This window comes from Condylura cristata, unplaced genomic scaffold (assembly GCF_000260355.1).
Source record: "Condylura cristata isolate star-nosed mole 26May11 unplaced genomic scaffold, ConCri1.0 scaffold00013, whole genome shotgun sequence".
Classification (NCBI taxonomy): Eukaryota; Metazoa; Chordata; class Mammalia; order Eulipotyphla; family Talpidae; genus Condylura; species Condylura cristata.
In genome coordinates this window covers 42,143,702-42,157,345 of record NW_004567114.1, presented here as the reverse complement: position 1 = coordinate 42,157,345, position 13,644 = coordinate 42,143,702, and the positions used below count along the sequence as shown (strand labels likewise).

Sequence of the window (13,644 nt, the reverse complement as noted above, 5' to 3'; positions counted from 1 at the left end):
TAATTTATATATGTAATTATAATGCTTGTCTATCCAGTTTTATTGACACCTTCTACTTCAATCTATCCTTCAAACATATCATAATCTTATCTTTCAATCACATTATAACTCTCACACAAGAAATAACTGCAAAAAGTTAGTAGCATGTTGAATAGATTCTTCCTCTTTATCCAGTACTGACACTGTTATTTTAAATGCACGGGGCTTGACACACCTCTAAATATATTTTGTATACTCCATCTATTTCTTTGTCCAGCAAGCCTATCTCTGACTCTTCTCCCTGGCAAAGCCTTGAGCTTCCGCCTGGAATGGCTTTCTTTTACACCTGTACCTACTGAAATCTTACCAATCTTTGAAAGACCGGCTTAAAAATCATTCTTTCAGGCCCCACCTGGTGGCGCAGTGGGTTAAAGCACAGTAAAGCTAAAGCCACTTCAGCATGAGCTCAAATCCCGCCTGCCCCAGAGGTGACCAACATGGTGTGGCAGACCTTCCCTGATCTGCCCGCTGCTCTCCTCAGCAGTGCACTTCATCAGCCGACCTGTTCTGCTCCCCACTGTCTCTGGTGAATCCTCTCACCACCCCTGCATCTCTGGCCTGTACCCCAGTGCTGTAATACATAAATAAATAAATCTTTATTTAAAAAAAAAAGTCATTCTTTCATGGAATGTTCTTCAGTTCCTCAAGTTAAAAGTAAAATAATTTTGGGCCCTCCCTGGTGGCGCAGCGGGTTAAAGCACTGCACTAAGAAACTAAAGCCACTTCCGCATGAGTTCGATCCCCGCCTGCCCCGGAGGCGACCACATGGCGAGGCAGACCTCTCCTGACCCGCCCACTGCTCCCCTCAGCAGTGTACTTCGTCGATCTGCCTGTTCTGCTCCCCGCTCTGTCTCTGGTGAACCCTCTCACCCTCCGCATCTCTGGCCTGTACCCCAGTTCTGTACAAATAAATAAAAAAAAAATCTTTAAAAAAAAAAAAAGTAAAATAATTTTGTTCTATTCTCATAGCACATTTTATTATGTTACATGTTCTCTAGTCTCCTACCCAAGCTTAGTACCAAATTGAGCCAGAGGAATTGCCTCTATTCATTATAGAATCTCAGTATCAAATAGAAAAATGTGGACATGAAAATTACTCAACTCACCATTACTTTTATTCATGCTTCAAATCAATTAGTTTTCATTTGTTTTCGTCACATCTGCTCTACAAAAAATTTGTAAGGATGTAATTTTCTACTGTCTATGAGTCCAATTTAAATACTTGGAGCTCTGCATTTGTATCCATGGACACTACCCATCTTCCTTAATCCCTAAATGTGACTTATCCGAGGGTTCTGCCTCATCACCCTGGCGAATATTTTAAAGTCTGACATGTATTTCAGGATCTTTTATATCTCATGGGAGTACCTTTTTTAATCAATCCTTTCAAAATCTAGCTTAAAGAAAATCAGCTTCTCTAATATTATGGAAAAGGTGGTTAGGGGTGCTTTAAATTAAGCAAGAAATTGTTTAAGACTGGACATAGTATAAAGAGAAGGGCCGGCCCTCCCTGGTGGCGCAGCGGGTTAAAGCACTGCACTGAGAAACTAAAGCCACTTCCGCATGAGTTCGATCCCCGCCTGCCCCGGAGGCGACCACATGGCGAGGCAGACCTCTCCTGACCCGCCCGCTGCTCCCCTCAGCAGTGTACTTCTTCGATCTGCCTGTTCTGCTCCCCACTCTGTCTCTGGTGAATCCTCTCACCCTCCGCGTCTCTGGCCTGTACCCCAGTTCTGTATGTACAAATAAATAAATCTTTAAAAAAATAAAAAATAAAGAGAAGGGCCAAATTGAAGATGAGAGAGAGTAATAAAAATAAAAATCCAAGTTAGAGAGATGTATATAGTTCTCAATGTCTAAGTAGGGGTATTATCACTTTTCAAAAGAAAGAAGGACACATTTTAAACTGATAGTGAGGAAAAGAGAAGAGTTAAGAAGCAGCAAAATAGCTTTACAGTTTGTAAAACAGGAAGGTGAGAGAACTCTTACTTTTTGGTCAATATCATACACTTAGAGTGAAGGAGTGAAATTGAAGAGGAAAGGTAAAATAAGGCTAACCCTTGAATTGACTGGGAAAAATAATACCTCCACGATAAAATTACTCTGTTAAAAGTAATTTCAGGGCCTTCCCAGGTGGTGCAATGTGGTTAAACTTTGCACAACACTGCGAAGCTATCCACAGTTGCCCAGCCAGGGAAGTGACCTGCATGGTATGGCAGACCTCTCCTGACCGCCTGCTGCTCCCCACAGCAGTGTACATCATCAATGTACCTGTTCTCCCCACTGTTTCTCTGGTGAATCCTCTCACTGCCCTTGCACTTCTGGCCTGTACCCCAACTCTATATCCATAAATAAATAAATCTTAAAAAAAAAGATAACTTCAGTGCTTATTGCTCTTTCCAAGGTTGTGTACTATAGACCTGCACTCCATCCAGTTCTGTATCCATAAATAAATAAAAGGTGTTTTTAAAAGGTGTTTTCAGGGCCCTTCCTGGTGGTGCAGTGGGTTAAAGAGCAGCACTGCTAGTGAGCCATAGCCACTTCAGGGCAAGTTCAATCCCTGGCCCTGGAGATGATCCACATGGCTCAGCTTACCTCTCTCCTGTCTCACCTGCTGCTCCCCTCAGCAGTGTACTCTGTTCTATTCCCACTCTGTGTCTGGCGAATCTTCTTACCACCCCTATGCCTCTGGCCTGTATTCTAGTTCTGTATGAATAAATAATAAAGCTTAAAAAAAAAAAAAAGGTAACTTCAGTGTTTCTTGATCTTTCCAAGGATGTGTACTATTGACACGGAGTAATTGGGCAGTGACCAGTTGCTGAGAAATAATCTTTTTCACCCTCCTATACTTTTCATGTTCACTCTTTATAGTGCATGAAAAAACAAAGTTGGGGAAAGGATTTGTCCCCTAAAACCTCAATAATACATGTGTAGTTGGTAGCAGGCCCTGTAAAACTATAGATCTATTATTGGAAACGACAATGAGATGATATAGAACAGATAATTTCCAGTGAGGAATAATTATTAGATCCCTGGTGGATAGGTAAAAACAAAAACAGTATCAAAATAAAGAATGGCAGGTAGAGAAGACACCAGAATGGAGAGTATCAAAAAGGGAGGAAATCTCAAGGATGCATTTCATTTCACAATTTGCTTAAAAACACACAAAAAAAATAGTGTGTATTTACATCTCATAGTGCAGTTTTCAAAGGTAAGGGCCTAGTAATTTTAGAATAATTTTTTTTCTATGTGATGTTACACCAGGTAATGTAATTGTTTTTTATGGAATTAGTAACAGAAATTATTGGACTGCCTGTGTCAACATCTTATTCAGAAGTGCTTTGAATGTGAAATGAAATTATTAAAATAAAGATTTTAAGTTGTTATTTTGATGCAAAATTGGAAAACTGACTTGACATCAGAAAGTTCTATCCAGTAGAAAGAGAGGTAGGTGATATCCCCACCTGGTAACAGAATTCTATTTCATGGAGGTGTTGTGTGAGAAATTTTATTTATTAACTGAGTCAAAAGATATAAATTGCTCTTGAAAAAAATTAAAATAAGCTCATTTAGAAACACTTGCACAATGAAGCTTAAGTGTAGGATATGCAATATCCACACAGCACTTTCTATGTGTAAAATACTGTTTTCATGACTTTTTATTTAGTTTCATAGAATGGGTAGTATAGTTTTCAGAACTGAAGAAATGGATTCATCTCTTGAGAAAACAGGTTTGTGACGACTAAGACCTAAAGTATATCGATCATCTATGAAGTGTTTACCTTTCTCTAAGTATTTTTCATCTTTTAAATTTTTTAACCCTCATATGGACTCCATAGGTTATTCTTATCTTACAAATACAGAAACTGGAAAAAAAAAAAAAGAGAGAGAGAGAGACATATATGTTATTATACTAGCATAACAAAACTTCAATCCTAATAGTACCCCCTGCTTGTTAAGGATACCCTATCTCACATTGCTAATGTCTGCTTAGACTAAGAAACTGGTTCTTATCTTTCTTGCATATGATAAATTGCTTGTTAAAGGAACCTCACCACTTATAGCTCAGCCTGTCTGTTTTTCACTACCTTCTCTTGATACCATGATCCTTAAACTTTAGTGTACACAGAATCAAGGGAGCTTAGGAAAAACTCAGACTTCAGGGCTTCACCCCTAGAAATTCCAATTCTACACATCTGAGTACGTCCCTTGAATTCTCACTTTAAACACATTTTCATGCTGAGGCAAGTGGTCCAGAGGACACAATTTAAGATCTTAAGGAATGGAACTGTTTATTTCCTTTCTAGAGGATCTTGCTGTAAATAATTTATACATGATGGATTAAGTTCCATGGTTGACATTGTGTATCTTGTATGACTAAAAAGGAAATGTTAGATACTTTTCCTAATTAGATTATTAATGTCACTAGCAGTTTACCTGCTAAATATTTTTCAAAATTAAATATTTTATTCCATAAATATATTAGCTGAATTTGGTTCTTCATTATGAAATCTTAAGTGTGTCTTTTACATAATAGGCCGTTCTGACCAAAATCATGACATTACAGTTTATTCAAAAGTTAGCTTTAGGAAATTCATTAAGAGAAACATTAATTTATTATTCTTCCCCCTTGCTATTGACATTTTGTGCTTTTAAAGTTATAACTGTATTTATACCAATAGGTGTCCATGTATATAATCCACAGGTATGTACACATAAGATAGAAAATCCATTTATAATTCTCACTTTTCATCTTTCATTTACAATTTTCAAATAAAGGTAGACCTTTATATTAGGCCTGGGAATCCAATCTCAGTCTACTGTTGAAATATCCTGTAGAGGAACTACAGGAAAATTTTTAATATCAACCTACCATGTCTGAAAGGCATTCTATAGAATTTAATATCAATTTTTTTTTATTTCAGTGAAGCAGTTATGTTTGGGTACACATATTTTGAGACTTCATTCTATTATAGAAGGTTAGATTAGAGACAAGGCAAGGTTGATGCTAAGAAAATCATCCTCTTACAAAAAAGTGAGAAAGAAAATCATCCTCTTTACATTCCATCATTTTCTAATTCCCAGCATCGCCATAAAGATTACCTTTATCCCCTCATCTTGAGATTTTTCACTTTATTGGCCACCATTATTTTACTGCCAATCCAAAGGACTGAAAGTTTTAGCATTTGGCACTACTGATTAACCTTACTTACTTCAACATCACCCTTCCTTGGCTTCCTTAACACCATCCTAAATAAAAGATTTATTGTCACTCTCTGTTATTGGACTTTTCACTCTTTCCATCCTTAAAATTTCTTCCTTTGTGTTCCAATCTATTCCATAAATTTACATGTGTAAACTTGAGTTGCAAATCAGTACCTCTCTTCTCAGATACTTCTGAACTCTACAACAAAACATCAAATGATTCACTGTAATCTGTAGCCTACTGTCTTTTTCCCTAGTTTACATCATAATAAAAGACACTTCTGTCTATGCAGTTTCCTATACCAAAATCTTGAGAATCATTTTTGAACCCTCATACTTATATATCTCATCAGAGCAGTGAATACTGTCTGACATCCCAAAGTCACTTTTAATTTAACAACTTCCCTCCTTACGCATGTGCTGCCACAACTTTAGTGTAGGTTGCATCATTTCTTCCCTTATGACAGATTTGCTAACAAAAAAAAAAAGGTCAAATGATGAACTGTATACAAATATAAATAATATAAATAGACCATGTATCAAAACTTAATATAACTAGGTAATTAATAAGAGAACCAGGAAGATGTTACAATGAGATCAAAGGAGAATTGAAAATATCACACCATAGAGCTAGTAAGGAATGCTGAAATGAATTTACAAACAGACGCAAAAGTGATTTTTTCAAGAGCATGAAGGGCAATTGATTTTTCCTCCACCAGAAAAAAAATGTACACATCTATGAACAAGAGTCATTTCCACTGCTATAATCTACAATGTATAGAGCTTTAAATAACTCAGACAATGAAAGAAACACGAACCCTCCATAGAGTCAAATAACCCACAAAGGTGGACTCTAGATAATACATATATTTTGACTGAAAATACCTACTAATGTTTTCATTTACTTCAGGGTCTTTCACAATTTTTTCTGACAGATTTCAGCATGCTTACTAAAACCAAAATCTAATAATAGCCTCCCACTAATCAATACAGAATAAATAGTTGATAATACCTCATGAGTATGCTAAGGCATGTAAATGTATATGTATGTAAAATATATACAGTGTAATGATTGATTTTATGTGTCAACTTGGTTATGTCATGGTACCTGATATTTAGTCCAGCACCAGTCTAGATAGCACTGTGAAGATTATTTTTAATTAAGATTAACTAAGTATTCTTTCTTTCTTTACCACAACTGAAGTTGACAAATGAGACTAAATGATATTTTTAGCCACTATGTGGGGCATTTGGTTGTAGCATAAAAGACATTTTTTTCTACCTACTGAATATCTCCATCTGAGTGTCCCATAAATGCCTGAAACTCAAAAATGTCATCCTTAACTTTAGTTCCTCAACATGTGTTTTTGTATCTATTTTCCCATTTTAGTGACTAGACTATATAGCTCAACCCGAACTGTAAAATGTTCTTTTCTCCAATGATATAGACATCTAGTCAGTCAATGAGCATCATGATTTGTATCTTCATAATAAATATCAAATCCATTATTTTAAGATGTTATCATGTGGGTTTAACAACTAAACATCTAAGTTAAGTCATATCCAGTCACAGCTCTCCATATTTTCTAGTCATCAGAAATACCATGAATAAAGGAAATGAGCCAATAATATGGTAATAAGATTTATTCTGTAACATTTACTTCTTCTTTTCATAACATTTTTGTTTGTGCTGTTCTTGCTTTGTTAGTTGTCAGTAATAGCCATAGAGATTTATGACCCTTGATCTCCTGAGGTGACATTTTAAAATAAATTTTAGGGGGGAATATCAAGGAATATTTTGAAATTCCAAATATATATTTGAGCCAATTCAACTTTTAGACAAAAAGAGTCTAGCTGAGTCAAAAGTTATAATCTCTCATGTTAAATGATTACACAAGAATCATGTTGTTCCTTTAATTTTGGAGTCTCATTTTCAGAGTTCTATTAACAATTTCTAAATGTATGCACACCTATCAAACAAAACTTGTGCTCTTTTACTTATTAGTACAATGTGGGAAATAGAAAACTAAAAAATGTCACCCACATCTTTGCATTCTCAGACATTCCACAAATCTTCCACTCTAACTTTTATGGCTACCATCTAAGGGAAAGACTCTATGTGACTCCAGAGTCACATAGCTCTAGTAGCTAACAGAACTTGTGCTCACAAGCCTCACAGTAAATAAAAAGAGCTGGTAATGTGTTTATAAGCACTCATATTTATTATTTCCCACTTTCCGGTGCAAAGGAGCAGTCAAAATATACATCCTCCAATTTCTTTCTATGAGGAGTTAGTTGTATACTTTCCCAGTACTGCCTGAATGTTTGGCTTCTAATAAGCCTGCATCTAGATAATAATTGTAATCATTCTTTTTAGAACATTAATGAGTCTTCAAACACCCTCAAACACTAGGAACTACTAATAACAAAGACAGTAGCTTGGATAATCTCCAAAGTTTAAAATGGAGCAGTAGCTTAAGCCAGAGTGTTATAAAGATTCATCTACTCACATGAGACCAATCTGTTGGGGCGGGGAGAGGTAGCTGGTTTTTCTGATGCTCAGAAAACACATATAGAGTCAAGATAAATTAAAAAAAAGAGAGAGAACATGTTCCAAAAAACAGAAAGATTGACCTCTAGAAATTAATGTAAGTGAAAAGATTGTCTACCTAACAGAAACTTCAAAACTAAAGTCAGAAAACTCATTGCAGTCAAGAGTATAACACATGAACAAAGTGAAATAGACAGCATTTAAAAGAATCAAGCAAGTTATACAAAGAATAATGGAATTATTCAATTGAGATATTTGATAGTAGATTAAATCATGTGGACGAAGATAGAGCAGTGAAAATATTCCAATCAAAGGAAGAAAAATGTGAAGCTAGCTAAAATTATTTAAGGAACACTTTTACACAGTCCAATATATGTACTTTAAGGATCTCAGCAGGAGAAAATTTATACAAAAAATTATGACTGTAAATTTTCCTACCTTGAGGAATCTCAGATATTCTGATGAAGTCTGAAAAGTAGCAAAGAGGAGGAATCCAAAATGATCCAATATGAGTCAAATTATAAGTAATTTATCAAAAGCTAAACACAAAGACAGGATATAAAAGAAGCAAGAGAAAAATAATTTGTTATGTGCAGTAAGACTCAAGTATGAATTTAAGCAGACTTTTTAAGCAGTATACTTTCAGGTACAAAAGAAATGTAATTTTATATTCTAAGTGCTGAAAGAAAAAAAATGCCAAGCAAGATTACATACACCACCTGGGAAACCAGTCCTTCAGAACTGAAGTAGAGATAAAGAGTCCCCTAGACAAGCAAGAGCTGAAGGAGTTCATCAACATAATTACTGGGAAGGAGAATGACTCAGTAATCAAAACTTTCTGACAAAAATAATCCTAGGGCTATGTGGCTTCTTTTGAATTCCACCAAATGTTTAAGTACTGATCCTCATCAAATGATTACAAAAATTGAAGAAATCAATTCCAAACTTATGTTAGCAGGCCAGCATCACCCTGATATCAATGTCTGAGAAGTAGAAACCAATTCCCTGATGAACCAACATGGCTAAAGGTCTTCAAAAAATGTTAGGAAACTGAATTCAACAGCATATTAAAACTATATACACCATAATCAAGTGGAATGTATCTCTGGTTGCAAAGAAGGTTCTACATACACAATTCAATAATAAAACATATTAACAAATGAGAAATAAAAATCTTATGATCATCTCAACAGATGTAGAAAAAGCATTTGACAAAACAAACATCCTTTAATGATTAGAAACTCAACAAATTGGATATAGATATTAGTTTAACATAATAAAGAACACAAAAGAGTAATGATAATCAAAAGAGAAAAGTTGAAAGTTTTCCCTTTAGATTAGGGGAACACTAGCTGCCTACTCTAAGCACTTCTATTCAACATGGTACTAGAAATGCCCTACCCAAAGCAATTAACAAGGAAAAGAAAAAAAAGATATTCAGATAGAAATGGAAGAATTAAAATTGTCTGTTTGCAGATGACATACCTCTTTTTTTTTTTTTTTTTTTACAGAAAACCATACTCCACCAAAAAATACTTAAGACAAATGAACTCAATAAAGTTGTGGGAAACAAAATCAACACACAAATGTCAGTTGTATTCTTACAGGCTAGCTATCAAGTAGGAGAAATATCTTAAAAGTCAAATTTAAAATAAAATCAAAACACTATTTAGAAGTCAATTTTAAGACAAAGGAGCCAGAATATACAAAGGAGAAAAGATAGTCCATTCAAGAAATGTATTGGGGAAAATGGGTAACAATACTCAAGAGGACCACATCAAATCACTATTTACTTACTATGAACTCAGAGTGGATTAAAGACTTCAATATAAATTGGTAACCATAAGACTCCTAGAAGGAAACCAGGGGTAAGCTTCTTGACACTGGTCTTGGAAATTAGTTTTTGGAATACATACCAAAAGCAAAGACAGCAAAAAATAAAAATAAGTCAAGCTAGATAAATTAAAAAGATTTTTCAGAGCAAAAAAAAAAATTATAATGACCACAAAAAGGCAACCTATGGGATGAAAGGTAAATTTGTAAAACATACTTATCCAAAATACACAAGGAGCCCATATGACTCATTGGCAAAATTAATATTAATTACCCCATAGGGAAAAAATGAACAAAATGTATAGACCTGGTCACAAAGATGACAAAATAGTCAACAGGCACATGAAGTGGCGCTTAACATCACTAGCCATGAAGGATTTACACATTAACTTGATGAGATACTAACTCATGCCTACTAGGATGTTTGTAATAAAAAGGAAAAAAAATATTTTCTGGCAAGAATGTGTCTTAAAAGCAAACATGTTAGGACCCTCCCTGGTGGCGCAGCGGGTTAAAGCACAGCACTAAGAAGCTTAAGCCACTCCGCATGAGTTCTATCCCTGTCTGCCCCAAGGAGATCCACATGGCCTGGCAGACCTCTCCTGACCCGCCCACTGCTCCCCTCAGCAGTGTACTTAGTCGATCTGCCTGTTCTGCTCCCCACTCTGTCCCTGGTGAATCCTCTCATCCTCCACATCTCTGGCCTGTACCCCAGTTCTGTATGAATAAATAAAATAGATCTTTAAAAAAAAAAAAAAGCAAACATTTTACACTGCTGATAACAATAAAAACTGGCACAGCCATTCTGAAAATAGTATTGAAGTTCGTCAAGGAATTAAAAATAGAACTACTGGGCCCTCCACTTCAGCATGAGTTCAATCCCCACCTGCCCCAGAGGTGACCCACCTGGCACTGCAGACCTCTCTTGACCCACCTGCTGGTCCCCTCAGCAGTGTACTTCTTCATTAGTCAGCCTGTTCTGCTCCCCACTCTCTCTCTGGTGAATCCGCTTACCCTCCCTGCACCTCTGGCTGTAACCCCAGATCTGTATGCATGAATAAATAAATCTTTAAAAAAAAAAAACTACCAGCAATCCTACTTGTGCATTCGTGTGTGTGTGCACACGAGAGAGATTATATGTAGATTATATGTAGGTATATATCTTATATATATATCACATATATATAATCTCCCTCTCATATATACATATATATGTATATATATATAAATATAAATATATATATATATAATGGGATATATGCACACACACATATATGTGAGTGTATGTGTGTATGGAAGTGGAAGAAATTGGTCGGGTACTATCTCCAGATATACGTTCTGGGATCTATTGTACAAAACAGTAAGTTAATTATCTGATACACCTAAAAGTTCCTAAGAGAGCACATCAATTTTTAAATTGTTGCACCAAAAATAAAAATTGTAACTAGTGAGATGATGTTCATGTTAACTAATGTTATTGTGGCAATTATTTCACAACATTACATATATTAAACTAACAAATTAAAATTATACAATGTTAAAGTGAGGAATAATTGAAAAACTAAGTGAAGAAATAGAAAATCTAGTCTAGAAAACAGGTGCATATTTTAAAAAGTTTAACTAGATTTTAAGTATGTAAGAAAAGAAAACATTTAAATTTATTCAGTAATGTTTAAAAAGCAATGATCAATCAAGAAATCTAGAATAAATTTTCTCAATTTCAAACCTGACATATAAAAAGAGTGTGCTTGAAAAATTATCATAAACTTCTGAAAACTCACTTTAAAACATGGTATGATTGGTGTTACATTAATAATAAAGAGTGGGAGGGGAAAAAACAACAACAGTTGTAGGGCATCAAACTTAAGGTTTAGAATTACCAATCTAGAATTTTCACTAAATAGAAAAATATACTAACAATTTTAAATTTTTTAAAAGAAATACCTCACAATTTCAGTACATTGAAATTGAATTGTTGCTGGAGAAAATATTTTTCCAAAATTTACTATAACCATTCGATCAAAATATCATTTAATAATAACTGTCTTGCAATAATCCATAATTATTCTTATAAGCTGTCAATAACATAAACTATAGCAATTCAACTTTAAGTTTTTATCTTCATCACAAGTTCAGAGTGCAAAAAGTAAGTTAAGTTTCCAAAGGACTGATGACTTGAAACAAAATTTGAACTAGGAATATGTTGTCAAGGTCATATAGCTTATTTGTCTCTTTGCATACATTTTTAAAATATTTCATTCATGGTTGTCTTCACTAATTTTTACAAAGAAAATTTCCCTACCCTGACATTAAAATGTAAAATATGGGCTCTCCTTGGTGGCACAACAGGTTAAAGCATTGCATTATGAAGCTCTCTGAAGCTGCTGCAGCCCAAGTTCCATCCCTGGTCAGGGAGCTGACCCACATGGCACAGCAGACCTCTCCTAACCCATCTGCTGTACCCTTCAGCAGTATACTTTGTCAATCTGCTTGTTCAGCTCCCCACTCTATCTCTGGTAATCCTCTCACCCACCATACCTCTGGCCTGTACCCCAGTTCTGTAAGTGTAAATAAATAAATCTTTTTTAAAAAATGTAAAATATGCAAGGAGGTAGGGAGTGTAAAAGACTGTAAACAGAAAAATGCTTACCTCAGAATCAGGTATAGAAAAATAGGAGATATGATAAAATATGAGAAAGCACAATATAACTTCAGATGTATAACCAAAATTCAAGAAAATTAGGTGATAGAACTGCATTAGATACAGAATGGCAAAAGAAATCACATTTTCTTCTACAACGTCTATGTTCCTTAAAGGGAATGTAGAAAAAGAGAAAATATGGTAATAGAGTATACTTTACCCTTTTCAACAAGGTATAGTGTAGAAGTAATATTTTAAGTAATGACTTCAGTCACAGATTTGCTTCATTCCAAAATAGATATTTTATGTACTCTAGATTTGAATGAAAATAACAAGTAACTTTAAACCACTAGTTTTTATTGTAGATTTTCCAATAAGGGGTGCAATCCACTCCTTGGGGTTTCCTTTCATTTCTCAGTTCACAAACCTACTTCTAAATACCTACAGCTATTTTCTAAAGTACGTACTTCCAGAACCCCCTAGCTTGTGATTGCTAGCTTAGTTGAGACCTGATGACAACTGAGGAGAAGTCCCTTATTGTAGCTCAATTTCAATGACACCCTCTATTTCAATTGTAGAAGTCTGATCTTTCCGGACACTAGATGAATCTTCAGGAGGAAGATCTGGTTCTAGAGCCTCTTCAGAATTTTTCTCATCTTCCTCAATCAATGAATCTAATTTTATCACCGGTACATCATCTCTAGCCTGGACAGACTGTAAATCAGTAGAGTCATTATCTACCACAGTCTCATCTACAGGGTTTTGTTCAAATGACAGAGGCTGAACTTCATCAGAGAAATTTACTAGAGGTATTTGTACAATATCAGTCTCTTTAGGTGATGGAGGCTGTTCATCAGTAGGATCCTTTTCTACAGTATCTTCTTCACTTTCAGGAGGCTGGTCTTCAGCTGGGGCCGCCTCAGCTGCTAGAGGGTGAGGTTCAACAGGGGTTTCTTCAGCAGCTGTCTCCTTACCTGGTGGAGACTGGACTTCAGTTGGTGCCTCCTCAGATTCTGGTGTTTGAAGCTCATCAGGGAACTCATCTTCTGAAATATGAACTTCAACTAGGGTATCTTCTTCAAGAACCCTTTCAACTGGTGGAGACTGAGCTTCAGCTGGGGCCTCCTCCTCCTCAGCTGGGAGAGTTTGAACTTCATCTGAGACTTCTTCTGGAGCAACTTCTTCAGATGGTGCTTCTTTAGCTGCTGGAGATGGAACTTCGACTAGTGTCTCTGCAGTTTCTTGAGGTTCTACTTCAGCTGAAGCCTCTTCTTTAGGGGCCTCTTCAGCTGGTAAAGACTGAACATCAGCTGGGGTCTCTTCTTCTGTTGATTCCTCAGGTGGTGGAGGCTCAACTTCAGCTGGTGTCTCTTCT

At 35.6% G+C, this 13,644-nt stretch overlaps 1 protein-coding gene across 1 annotated transcript in view; it reads right to left on the bottom strand.

Annotated features, from left to right (window-relative positions):
• Positions 1–12,803: 12,803 nt before the first annotated feature.
• The window catches only part of FSCB (fibrous sheath CABYR binding protein), a 2,505-nt gene continuing 1,664 nt past the window's right edge, over positions 12,804–13,644 (bottom strand). Inside the window, exon 2 of the mRNA XM_012724405.1 lies at positions 12,804–13,644. Coding sequence (XP_012579859.1) covers positions 12,804–13,644 — 841 coding nt within the window.